Here is a 12,846-nt window from a genome sequence, read left to right as displayed (position 1 = left end):
AGTTGAACGAACCACATAAAAGTCAACTAACTCATGTCTGACCAACTGCGGATTCTTATCATCTGCGAGCTCTATTATTAGCTCTATCCGGCCTAGCGGCCATGAGCTTTCTCCGGAGAACCCAGATAGCGTAATATCTGACTGGCGTAGCTGCGCTTTAACTTCTGCAGGGAGGAAACGATAGCAATGCTCATACATAATGTCGACGCCACTCCCGGTGACAACATGCATGCGTTTAATTTGTACTCCGCAAGTAGGGATGCGACACTTGATGATAATGGGGCTCGCTAACTGTGTCGATTGACATTACAGGAGGAAATGTGATTGGGAGAAGTTCCCAGTCATGGTGATCATTGTACTTTCTCCGCTGGCTAACTTTCTCTGCATCGACCATATTAATGGTTAAGTCGGCATTTTTTGTTTTATCAACTTTTTTCCATGCGAAAGTTTTAGCCTTCGACCCTTCCTCTGCGGATTTTCTCTTCTCCTTCTTAGGTGGTTTTAGGTGATCCAATTTACCTGCGCGCAGTGCTTCAAGTACTCGTTCCATCAAGTTTTTGCATCGATTAGTGTCATGACCGTAATCGTCATGGAATTCGCAATACTTTGTTTTATCCCGCTTACCAAATTCTGTAAGCGGAGTTGGAACCGCAAAGGTCGCGCATACTGGTTTGGTTGCCAAAATTTCTTTTGGCGTTTTGGACAAACTTTTCAGTAGCGCATAGTTCTGATTATTGATGCCGCGCTGGTTACTGTTTCGATAATTGCCACTTGATTTCCCTTTATCATTTCTGATAGGACCACCGCTAGGATACCTTCCGCGAGAGTTGTTACCATGATTTTGATCGCGCGAACGATCATCATCGTCTTTCCTCTCATTGCGTGAGCTAGCTGTTGGAATATCATTATCTTCGCCACTCCGCATATAGTCATGACATTCATTAAACGCTTCAGCATAAGTTGTTGGGACTGTATGGCGCAGACGCCTTACCAGTGTTGGATGACGCTCTGTGCTTATACCATGTATCAGCCCAGAAATTTGTTGCTCTGGCTTAAGATCTGGTATCCGCAGACACTCATTAGTATATCTTGTGAGAAATTCACCCAAAGATTCCTTGGATTTCTGCACAATATCATGACATTCGATATGAGTGCGTTTGCGTGGCCTCTGATTCTGATATTGCAGCAAGAACTTCGTCCGCAGATCCATGAACCCGGATATGCTACTTGATGGGAGTTTATTAAACCATTCGCGAGCAATGCCCTTCAGCGTCATGGGAAATATCTGACATGCAACCGGATCCACCCAGCCTTGGGTGCGCATTGCGCCTTCGAAACGCTGCAGGAAGTCATCCGGATCAGTTAAACCATTATAAGTACCCAACGTGTGAGGTATCTTTGGTGCTGATGGAAACGGATATGCAGTTATATGCGGAGGAAACTTATCAAAAGTGGTTGGTAGCTCAAAGGGTGGTTTAACAGGGTCCCCTTTCAATCCTACAAAGAAACGCTTCATCATGTCCTGAACAAAGTCAGGCTGTGAAAATAAGTGAACCATATCAGGAGGTGCGGCCTGCATAAATTGACCTGCGAGATTTGCCTGCCCCTGAATATTTTGCCAAGGTTGCCCCGGCATTTGTAGATATAACCAAGGCTGATGCGTTGGAAAAGAAGGCAGGCTTGCCGGCGCAGAGTACACGGGTAGCTGAAAAGGTGCCGAAACCTGTGGCGCAGATGCCTGCGAGACCTGAGAATATGCCGTTATAAGTCCAACTGTATGCGCAGTGCTTTGCTGTTCTGCGGTTATCGGCGTCCAATGAGAATTGGCATCTGGAATGACACCGAACCCCCAGCTATTAAGTAATGCCTGCGCATCCGCATGAGTCAAAAACTGCGAAATTGGACGCGGTGGTTGCCAAGGTTGCAACGGTGTAAACGATGAATTCTGCTGAACACTCTGCGTCTGCAGAGGGATTGAAACCGTGGTACTATAAATAGGTACCTGGACGCAGCATACCACATGCGGGCCTACTGTTTCACCGCTAGTGCCTACCAAGATGACCCTTGGATCCACCGAGGAGAAATTCAACCGCGTGGTTGTAACTGGCGAGTTTGCCCTTGGCGGTGTAATCCCATCTGGATATATCGGCTTATACCTCTGAAAAGGCTCGCCGGATACAGGTGGAGGATATGGCGCGTATCCCGCCCCCGTAGTCATAGCTTGCGTCTGCTGATTACCAGACGGCGTGCTTTGATTATCTGTTTGAGTACGCTCCGATGAGTTCCCGGAAGTCATGATACTGTTAAAGAAAAAATTCAAACAATTTTGTGAATAATAAGCCTTATAATTCAAAACTTTAAAAGAAAAAACAATTAAACACGTCTTGAATTAGTTCGACTCTCAATGAAAGCACCACTTGATCATGCATATTTTTACCACATGGTTAATATGCCTGTTCAATGCGTAAAAGGGGGTTTAAGGATCTTAGAACAAGGCTCTCCGGTCCGGCTACCGTGAATAACCCTGGCCGACATGATGATGTCGGCGGGGTGGCCAAGTGATTAAGTCCACCTTCGATAACGTGCGTTGATCAGAAGGCCCTATATAAAGGCTGTAGGTGCTAGTTGACAAAGAACTAACCTGTTAACCTTGAGAAGGCGAGAGATGATGCTGGTTACGTAAGATGTGTGATTGATGATCGTTACGTAGAATGATAATAAGGGTTTGTATATATAGGCAAACCCTAATTCTAGAACCATCCGAGATAATGGTAATCTCTTCCATAACCAACTCCCCCGAATCACGGATATAATTATGGAAAAGATACTTACTTGAGGACCAAGTAACCACCGTACCAGAAACATAGGCATTCGATACGAATACGCATGCCGCATAACGCATACAAAGTACACGCATACGTATGCCAGCGAGTGCCCGCATACGTATGTATTGCGCATGCGGGTTGCGGTATCATTAATTTCTATATGATTAGTGTATAGCTATGAATATTGACATTGACATGATTGGTTTTACGTGTCTCTAAGTAACTGTGTTTTTCATCAATTCTTAATATACTGATTGTTAATCTAAGATGAAGTCTCTTGGGTTGGGTTTTAGAAATGCTCAATCATTAATTAATTTGATGATAGTTGATAAGCTTTAGACTTGTGTTGTTTACCTTAATTGCTCTTAGGCTTTAGTTTGGGAGGGAGTCTTTTTGGAGCGAGTTTGCTACTTTGCATTTCACAAGTTAGAGACAAAATTAATACGTGGTTGGTCTTCATGAAATGGTATAGTATAGTATGTGACTTACTGAACATCTTCGTTCTTCTGTTGGCAAGCATGACCCGACAACATACAGAACAAGAAAATTAAATTAAAATTAAAATATACAAAAAAAAAATAAAAAATGAACCCCTTTTATGGCTTGTTACAAAGTGCAAGTAATATGTGGCCTTTAATTTGAATAAGAAAACAGCTTTGCTTGGTTCATGTACAAACAACACAAAAAGATGATTAATAATTACTCTGTAGTTTATATGTAGAAGTCACTTTGCTTGGATTGTGCCTTGAGGTCCTTCAACTTCTTTAATATGTTTGTAAAGTAATCCTGCAAATATTTCTCCAATGTAATAATATCTTTCTGATCCACTCCCAGAAGCTGGTATGTCTCGTTCATTGGTACCGAGAATACAGTATCACTTGTCAGAATCTGCAAACAATAACCAATGAGCTGAGTTAGCGGGACGCAAATGTCAGCCCTTTACGTACCTACAATGGGATGGGAGATTATGGGAGTACACACGCACCTCTGAAAATGCTAATCTGTCTGCAACGTCATTTGTCCACTCAAAACAACGAGTTAGCTGCTTAGTGAATTTCAAAACAGAAACGGGTACTGTTGTCACGTTTGCATCTTGTCCAGCTAGCCTCTCACACAATGTTATCACCTTTTAAGTAAGTCACAAGCTTGAGTTAGTGTCAGGAACACTTCTAATTAAATGACTTCAACTGCCACATTATACATAACATACACACATGAAGCTAATATATTTAAGGGTAATTTACCTCTTGGGTTGTCCATGCACGAGGCCCGGCAAATGTAAGAAGTTTCCCATTTACCTTTTCACTTCGCAATGCAATGAATGTTAAACGAGCTATATCCTGGAATAATAATAATAATAATAATAATAATAATAATAATAATAATAATAATAATAATAATAATAATAATAATAATAATAATAATAATAATAATGTCACTTGTTATTGTTTTACAATGTACAGGAGGCTTTATTCATAACAATAATAATAAGATTAAAAAACACATATAACTACCTACCTGGGTATCCATATAAGCTATCCGTGTTGGAGCATCTGTTCCCCATACAGATTTCTCTTCTAATATAGGGACAGCGTATTGCCCAATCAGCCCCTACGAAATAAATTAATTAAATAATTAAATACTGCATCACTTTCTCTTCCAATCTTTAGAGCCAATTAGTAAAAGAAATACACTAATATAACATGACATATTTCGAGTTACCACCTCCATATAACTGATTGATGGTCTTGTTTAGAGATAAAATATTTCCACGAATGTCAATTATTCAGATGTATGTACAAATTTCTATGATGATGATGAAGAGCATTACAATAAAATATTAGAATCGACTTGCCATTCGTCAACTTTGTTGGACATTGGTCTGATTTCAATCTGCTTATAGGAGAGGAGAGAAGGTGAGGTAGAGTTGTTGTGTTGTAGTACCTGCATGAAACCACATAAGCGGATGACAACATGGTTGATGCCAGAGTCCTTAAGAAACTTCTCGGTACAATACTTGATCTCCATCAATGGAACTTCAGGATGCTTGTCACAATTGTGAATTGAAAAGAATACATACTTTTGAATTCCCATTGCTTTAGCACACTGTATAAGAGCTACCTTCCCTTCCCAATCTACCTAATAAAATGAAACAATAAAATTAAAAATATTAGGGGTGATTTGAAAGAAACTATGTGGTATCGTAATTATTAAGCACCTAGTGACAAAAAAAAAAAAAAAAAAACGTACGGTTTTTATGGGCTCCTCTGGACGCCCGGTGGCACAATCAATGATAGTATGAACTCCAACCAATGTTGCTGGTATTGTTTCAGGTTTCGTCAAGTCTCCCTGCACATGAAACCAATCAAATTAAACTCAGGAAAAACAAATACGTACGTACTCCCTCCCTCCCTAGTACATTATCAATCAAATATAACAAGGTTGGTTACATTGACGACGGTGGCACCCCAATCACGAAGAAAATCAGCAGGGGCAGGTCTTGGTCTGACAAGGCAACGCACATCATATCCCTCATCCAGTGCCCTTCTCACCACCTGTCTCCCTAAAGTTCCAGTAGCTCCAATAACCATTATGCTCGTTGCTCTTATTGGTGTTCCTGGTGCTAAATTTGCTGCCCCGGCATTACACGTAATCACTGGTTTCACACCCCCTCCAACTCCTATTATTATTATTATCATTATTAGTTTCAGTCATCAACATGAATGAATATCAGCAAAAATTTCAAATCAAGCTCATATACTTGAAAACATGGATACAATACAATTTAGTTAGGACATTTTTACCAACAATATCTTATCAATTCCAACATGCATAGACTCAAACATATCAGTTACCACTCTAAAACTAACCGATAGCCCTTAAAAGTAAAAACATATATGATATGTAATCTTTTCTTTCTTTCTTTTTTTTTTTTAAACGGTGAAATATCTTAAAAACCAGTGACCAGCAAGGAGCTAGAAAAGCACAAAAACAAAATTACAAAGGTTCCAACTAGAAAGCTTACAACCTCTATATCTTAATCATCAATATAAAGAATGTAGGGCGAATTAAAACCCAATAAATCACATTTCTTCATATATAAACGATCCTTCTTCTCCTTTGAACCCGAGCAATCTCCAATTCATCGGAACCACTAATACTTGATAATAAATGAAATAGTAGTACTAATAGCTAATAAATACTTAAAAATGAGTATATAGGAGTAATAAAACCTATAAGCTGGGAAGAATGATACACAGCGGACAGAAGGCGGTCAGGAGAGACGGCACGGCTCCACGTCAGTGAATTGGCGGTGGTGATCTGATAACTGTTCCGGTTAACCTCCAGTAACTGAGTGTAAGAAAAGCGTGCCTGAATTGTGGTGGATGCCATATCTACCTCTATGGTGATTGCGCGTATGAATGATTATGTGTGGAGAAAAATTAAAAAGCGAGAGGGGGGAAGAAATGGAGAGTGAGATGCGAGTGATTCCACGTCACCCCCTCCAAATTGGATTACGATTTCTTCTCTCACATATATTGCACTATATCTATCCGGAAGTTAACGTTCCATCCATCCACTTGGACCACTCCCTCTCACGGCTCATTAACTGTAATTACCCGTAATAAATCATAGGCACGGCTTAGTTACCCGCACTCACCATGAATTTAATGGAAGAGTTTTGGTTAGTTATAGAAATTGTGGGTCTCAGTGCCTTTTTATTGTTGGACTTGATGCTTTATTGCTTGTACATTATATATTAAGAGGAGTATTGTTTTAGCCATGATAGGGAGTGTTTAGTTATGAGTTAGTTATAAGATATTGATATTGATGTGGCGCTGATGTGGAACGTTAAGAGCATGAATAGTTTAGTTACGATAGGGAGTGGCCTAACACTCCATATGATTCCATTATCCGTCATTACACGCTCATTACCCGTAATTACCCGTAATGAACCATAAGCACAGCTTAGTTACCGCGTTAGTTACCCGCACTCACCATGGATTTAATGGAAGAGTTTAGGTTTATAGGAATTGTGAGTCCCAGTGGCTTTTTATTATTGGACTTGATGCTTTATTGCTTGTACATTATATATTAAGAGGAGTATTGTTTTAGCTATGATAGGGATTGTTTAGTTATGAGTTAGTTATAGGATATTGTTGTTGATGTGGCGCTGATGTGGAATGTTAAGAGGATGAATTTTTTTTTTTTTTTTTTTTTGAAAAGCAAGAGGATGAATAGTTTAGTTACGATAGGAAGTGGCCTTAGACCATTCTCATCCATGACATACTGTCATGTGATCACTTACTGACACATCAGCGCCACATCAGTACTTTTTTTTCATCACTAACCAACCACTAACTGCTAACATTCATGACTTACCCCAACTTAGTCCCACTTTCAATATTTAATAATAAAACTTAATTATTATTAATTACTAGTGGGCAATGCCCGTGCGTTGCACGACTTGCTTCAAATTTTAATATTTTAAAATTTATGTATCGAATCGTTAGTGAACAAGAGTTAGCAACCATCAAAAAATATAAAAACAACTATCAAAGAAAGTACACTCATATATACATATATTAATAAAACTACATACAAATCAAATGTACATTTTTAAGTGAATTCTAAGAATTATCAAAGAAGATAAAAATTCATTCCACACCAATTACATTTGAATGAAATATATATATATATATATATATATATATATATATATATATATATATATATATATATATATATATATATATATATATATAATGTGATGGATGGATGTTTGACATTGAAAGAACAAATCATTCATGATGACGATGATGATGAATAACTAACGTCTATAAAACTTTATCAATTACTTCAATTGCAAAGTATGACTAACTTTGAAATGAAAAATGAATATTTCACAAATGAAAATGAGTATTTATAGATAACAATGTATCAAAATAGTTAGCTATTTAATATAAGAAAATGAAAAGATTAAAACTAATATATTTATTATAAAAAAAATGAAAGGTTTGAAACTTGAAACTTATCTATTTATTACAGGAAAAATGAAAGGTTAAAAGTTAGATATTTAATAAAATGAAAAATAAAAGAAACTAATTAGCTTAATAAATATTTAACAAATTTAATTTATGTCATAGATAATACTATTATTTCATTATTTACATTTTCATTATGTTAATAGCTTAATGATGAAAGATGATAAACTACAATTCACCTATACCAATTCTTTAGTTTTAGGATTATATCTACTTAATTACCCAATTATAAACGGTAATATGCTATGAATGTTGATATAAATCTATCTTTAAGTCTATATATTTGAATATATTTATTAAAATTGGTAGATTAGTTTTAAAACTTTTTAACTATGATAATATAAATTTATCTATAAGTCTATAAATTTATTAGTATAGTAGATTTTATTTTTAACTTTTTTACTATGATGATAAATGCAAGAGGTAATTCATACTTATGAAAATCAAGAGCTAAGTTATTCATAAATGATACGTATTTAATAATTTAATAATCATTATATTCATAAATAATTTATAATTTTTTACTTTACTATTTTTTTTATTTAGTTAATTCTATTTATTATAACATAATTTTCTAGGACTCAAATATATATATATATATATATATATATATATATATATATATATATATATATATATATATATATATATATATATATATATATATATATATATATATATATATATATATAGAGAGAGAGAGAGAGATAATAAAATTATAAACTTTTACCATGTTGTTAAGTGGGTATATTGAGTAAAAAATAATAATAATTGAGTTGGATTAATGAGCATATTTATGACATTTGGAGTCTATATATATATATATATATATATATATATATATATATATATATATATATATATATATATATATATATATATATGTATATATATATATATATATATATATATATATATATATATATATATTTATTTATTTATAGGCTAAAAAATAACTTACATTACTTAGAAAATGAAAGGTTTTTATATTTATTGATTATTAATTACTTAAAATTTATTTATGACATTTTTATTTAATATGGTTTTTTTTTTTGTTTACATTTTTACCATAATAATTTTAACCTTTTTTACCAGTCTATTAAATTACGTGGGTAAATTTATTGAATTAAACGTATTTAATAAACCATACTTATGATTCTAGGACTCAATTACTATAGATATATATAGATACTTGTATTATATATAAAAAAATTATGAATTATTATTTGTATTATTATTATTATTATTATTATTATTATTATTATTATTATTATTATTATTATTATTATTATTATTATTATTATTATTATTATTATTATTATTATTATTATTGTTTGTCAAATATTTACGTCAAACAGAAAAACATTTTATTGAATTAAAAAACGATTACATCAAATATGAAAAACGATACATCAAAGTATAACACTAATTGTCATCGGTAAACTTTCTTGCATACTTCTTCGTTATGTTACTCCTTGCTCGCATCAACAACTCGTATTGCTCGGGTGGAATGTCGGAACACAACGGTTGAGATAGAAGCTTCAAACTTTCCAACATCACTTGAGTATCGACTTGCTCCTCATACTTTTTTGTCCTTTTTTCAGCCTCCTCCTTTATCACCCTCATCGTCTCACACATAGCATTTGCAGTCTCATAAATAAATGATCTAGCATCATCCGAAGAACAACGAGATGCCGCATCCGACAAACAAGAACTCTTTTGACTCTTTGCACGACCCACCGGACGGCGGATTGGTGGACCTCGAAATAAATTCTCCAAATTGATTGGCGGGTTCGGAGTCGGAGTCAGAGTCGGAGTCTGGTCGGCATCTCCCAAATTGATAGGGTCAGGCTCGGTTAGTCGACGTTTGGCGGTCACCACACTTTGAAATGTTAAAAATTGAGGACAATCTTTAACGACCCTCCATGCTTCTTCATACACGAAGGCTCTTTTTTGTTGTTCACGAAACGCCTTCTTAACTTGCACAATGATATCCGCGTCGTTGTGTCCACTTGGCCAATGAGTAACAAGTTTATTATAAAGATCGATAAACAACTTGATGTCTTTGTTCATCTTGCTCCACTTGCCCGTTATTTGATCCATGCGCCTTTGTTCCCTTACTTGAGAGTTGTAATCTTCTCGGACGCTCCCCCAAAAAGAACTATATGTTTGAGAATTTCCGATTTCGGGATTTAGAGTAGTGCGCATCCAACACTCGGCCAAAATCCTACTTTCCTCGCCCGACCACAAAACCTTAACCTTTTTTCCTTTCTTGGTCGCGACTGCTTCTTCTGTTTCTTCTACATGATCAGGTTCGAGTTGTGTTTCTTGGACTGCTTCGAGTTCTTCTACTTCTTCGGGTGGTGTGTCAAACGTCGGTATGTAAGGGCTTAGAGGTTGGCTATATTGAGGTGTTTGAGGTTGGTTATATTGAGGTGTTTAAGGTTGGTTATATTAAGGTGTTTGAGGTTGGTTATATTGATTTGGTTGAGATTGACACTGCGGGTTATTGATGTAATGAGGTAAGGAAAGTGGATTCACGGGCCAATTGTTTAGTACAGGATAATGAGTATATTGAGTGTTAGATGACGAGCCCATGAGAGGTTGATGTTGCATATTCAATCGACCTTGATGTTGGGGGTTTGGGTTAGAATGTTGAGATTGAAGAAGCGTGTTGTGGAGGACCGACTGCCACTCTTCGTCATCGATGGTCATATTTTGTGATTTTTGTTTTTGTTTTTGATTTTTTTTGTTGGAAAACATGATGATGAAGTTGATGGAGATGATGAAGTTGAGATGGAGTTTGATAAAAGATATGAGTTAATGTTGGTGAAAAAGAGATAGTTGTTAGGGTATATATAAATAAAAGTGTTAAAAATATAAATATATCCGTTAGAAATTTGAAAATGAAGCCGTTTGAGACCATTTCGTCCGTGTTCCACATTTTCATCCAACGAATAAATGGTTAACGGTCATCGAACGGCGGATCAAGAAATGTTTGCTATTATCGTCGCCATTCATTCACACTCTCAATGGCGGCCTCAACCACGATGTAACGACCCGACCAAAACCGTTATTGACGGCGCCGTTAACTTAGGTCCCGTTGCGTGGTCGTAGTCCCTATATGAGACTCGTTTGACCAAAATTATGTCGCATTCATTTGAAACGTGCATGACTTGCAAAGTTTAGTTCACCAAACGGATCGACAACAAGTTTAAGTTTACAAAAGTCATAAAGTATAAATGAAATAACTTGCGACATAATATAAGTTGAAAAACACAGTTGCTATAAATAGCGTAAGTATGTAAACAAAAGTTTGAATCCAAAAGTGCTATCCCTAGCGTATGTATGTATATATGCTTGACCCCAAGCAAGAAATCAGAGTGTATGCATGTATGCTCGACTCCAAGCAAGTATGAGTGTACGCGGAAGCATGTATCAAATAGCCAAGTATGAACCTGAGAAACATATAGAAAACTGTCAACGAAAAACGTTGGTGAAATCATAGGTGTTTGTAATAAACGTTGTTTTTGAACCACAAGATTTAGTATTCCCATAACGTTGATTATCATAATCGTTTGCATTTCAAAAGTATTGTTCGCGAGCACCCAATTATCAAGACTTAACGTTTCCTTCCATAGAACCCCATCACAATAGTGTTAGAACATATACTGTTTCTCGAAAATATATTTCATCCGTAGACGGTAGCGAACCGTCCGTAATGAGGGTTTGTCAAACCCGTATGGCCACACAATATAAGTTCTCGCTTACACCCTGCAAGTGTAACTAATGATAATCGAATTGAGGATTTTTGTTCTAACTCGCTGTGGAATGTTTGTTTTCCTTGTACTTGTGTTCAAAGTATAAAAGTAAGTAGTACAAAATGTAACAAAGTATATGTTTCTCAGCCCACAATTTAAAAGTATAAAAAGTTGTTGAAAAGGTGGGACTATGATCTCACCTCGAGTGCACGAGTATAAATGTACTTCACAAAGTAAACGTGTGCATGAATGTTGCTTAGCCTTGACCTAAACAAGTAAGTTGTATCAATTAACCGGTTACGACACAAGGTCGAGCGAAATGTGTTCAATTAGTCTTATGGCTCGTTACGACTCGAATAGTATAGCATGTGAATCATGTTGTCAAGTTTCATGCAAGAATCACGTATAAAAGCATGTTAGAACGATTGCATAAAAGTTTGGTTAAGTTTGACTAAAAGTCAAACTTGGTCAAAGTCAACGAAAAGTCAACACGTTCGGGTCGGGTCCCGAACTATTTTTCTAAGCTTAGAAGTCATATATGAGCATGTTGGCCAAGTTACATGTTAATCGGAGGTGCGTAGCATAGCAAACATTTTTCGAAATTTGACAAAGTAGGTCAGAACCCAAACACGGCTATTGCCGCGCCGCGGCCAGAGATGTCGCGCCGCGACATTAGGCGTGGCCTGGTACCTGGTCAGTTTTAAAAGTTCAAGTCTTGATCCAAAATTCAATTTAGCACAAAACGCAAACCGTAAACACTTAGAATACGCATCTTATATCATTGGAAAGCTCCTTTGACAAGGAATACAATTAACTACCTTTCACAAGCAAAAACATCAATTACAATAACCGAAAACTCGTCAATTGATCAAGAAGGGTTTATTTTCAAAGTTTCAAGTTCGTAAAACGTATTTTATGATTCGGGAATCCAATTTACACATACGATATGCCGTTCCGAAGGTAATTAAGCATACAATGCATCTAAACACTTACTAACAACATTAACAAGCATTCAACGCATCGAAAGTTCATTTCAAAGTCTATCAAACCCTAACCAAAATTCACAAAAATCAATAATCGTGTGTTTGAAGTTTTCTTAATCAACCTACGCATCAAAACGAAGCTAGTGATACTAGTAACACAATTAAAACATGAACTTTAACAATCAAACAACATTTAATCTTCCAAAATGCAAGATTAAGCAAACCCATTTCA

General features: G+C 35.9%; 1 protein-coding gene across 1 annotated transcript; it reads right to left on the bottom strand.

Annotated features, from left to right (window-relative positions):
• Window positions 1–3,357: 3,357 nt before the first annotated feature.
• Window positions 3,358–6,358, bottom strand: LOC139855265 (protein HIGH CHLOROPHYLL FLUORESCENCE PHENOTYPE 244, chloroplastic). The gene is made up of 8 exons (XM_071844503.1): window positions 6,059–6,358; window positions 5,276–5,505; window positions 5,076–5,174; window positions 4,770–4,964; window positions 4,344–4,436; window positions 4,070–4,165; window positions 3,811–3,951; window positions 3,358–3,713 (listed from the first exon to the last, which is right to left on the bottom strand). Exons 1-8 carry the CDS (start codon window positions 6,216–6,218, stop codon window positions 3,537–3,539), a joined length of 1,191 nt encoding a protein of 396 aa, XP_071700604.1. The 5' UTR covers window positions 6,219–6,358; the 3' UTR covers window positions 3,358–3,536.
• Window positions 6,359–12,846: the final 6,488 nt, after the last annotated feature.

This window comes from Rutidosis leptorrhynchoides, chromosome 1 (genome assembly GCF_046630445.1).
Source record: "Rutidosis leptorrhynchoides isolate AG116_Rl617_1_P2 chromosome 1, CSIRO_AGI_Rlap_v1, whole genome shotgun sequence".
Classification (NCBI taxonomy): Eukaryota; Viridiplantae; Streptophyta; class Magnoliopsida; order Asterales; family Asteraceae; genus Rutidosis; species Rutidosis leptorrhynchoides.
Note: the sequence above shows the minus strand (reverse complement) of the source record. Positions and strands in the feature narration are given on the sequence as shown.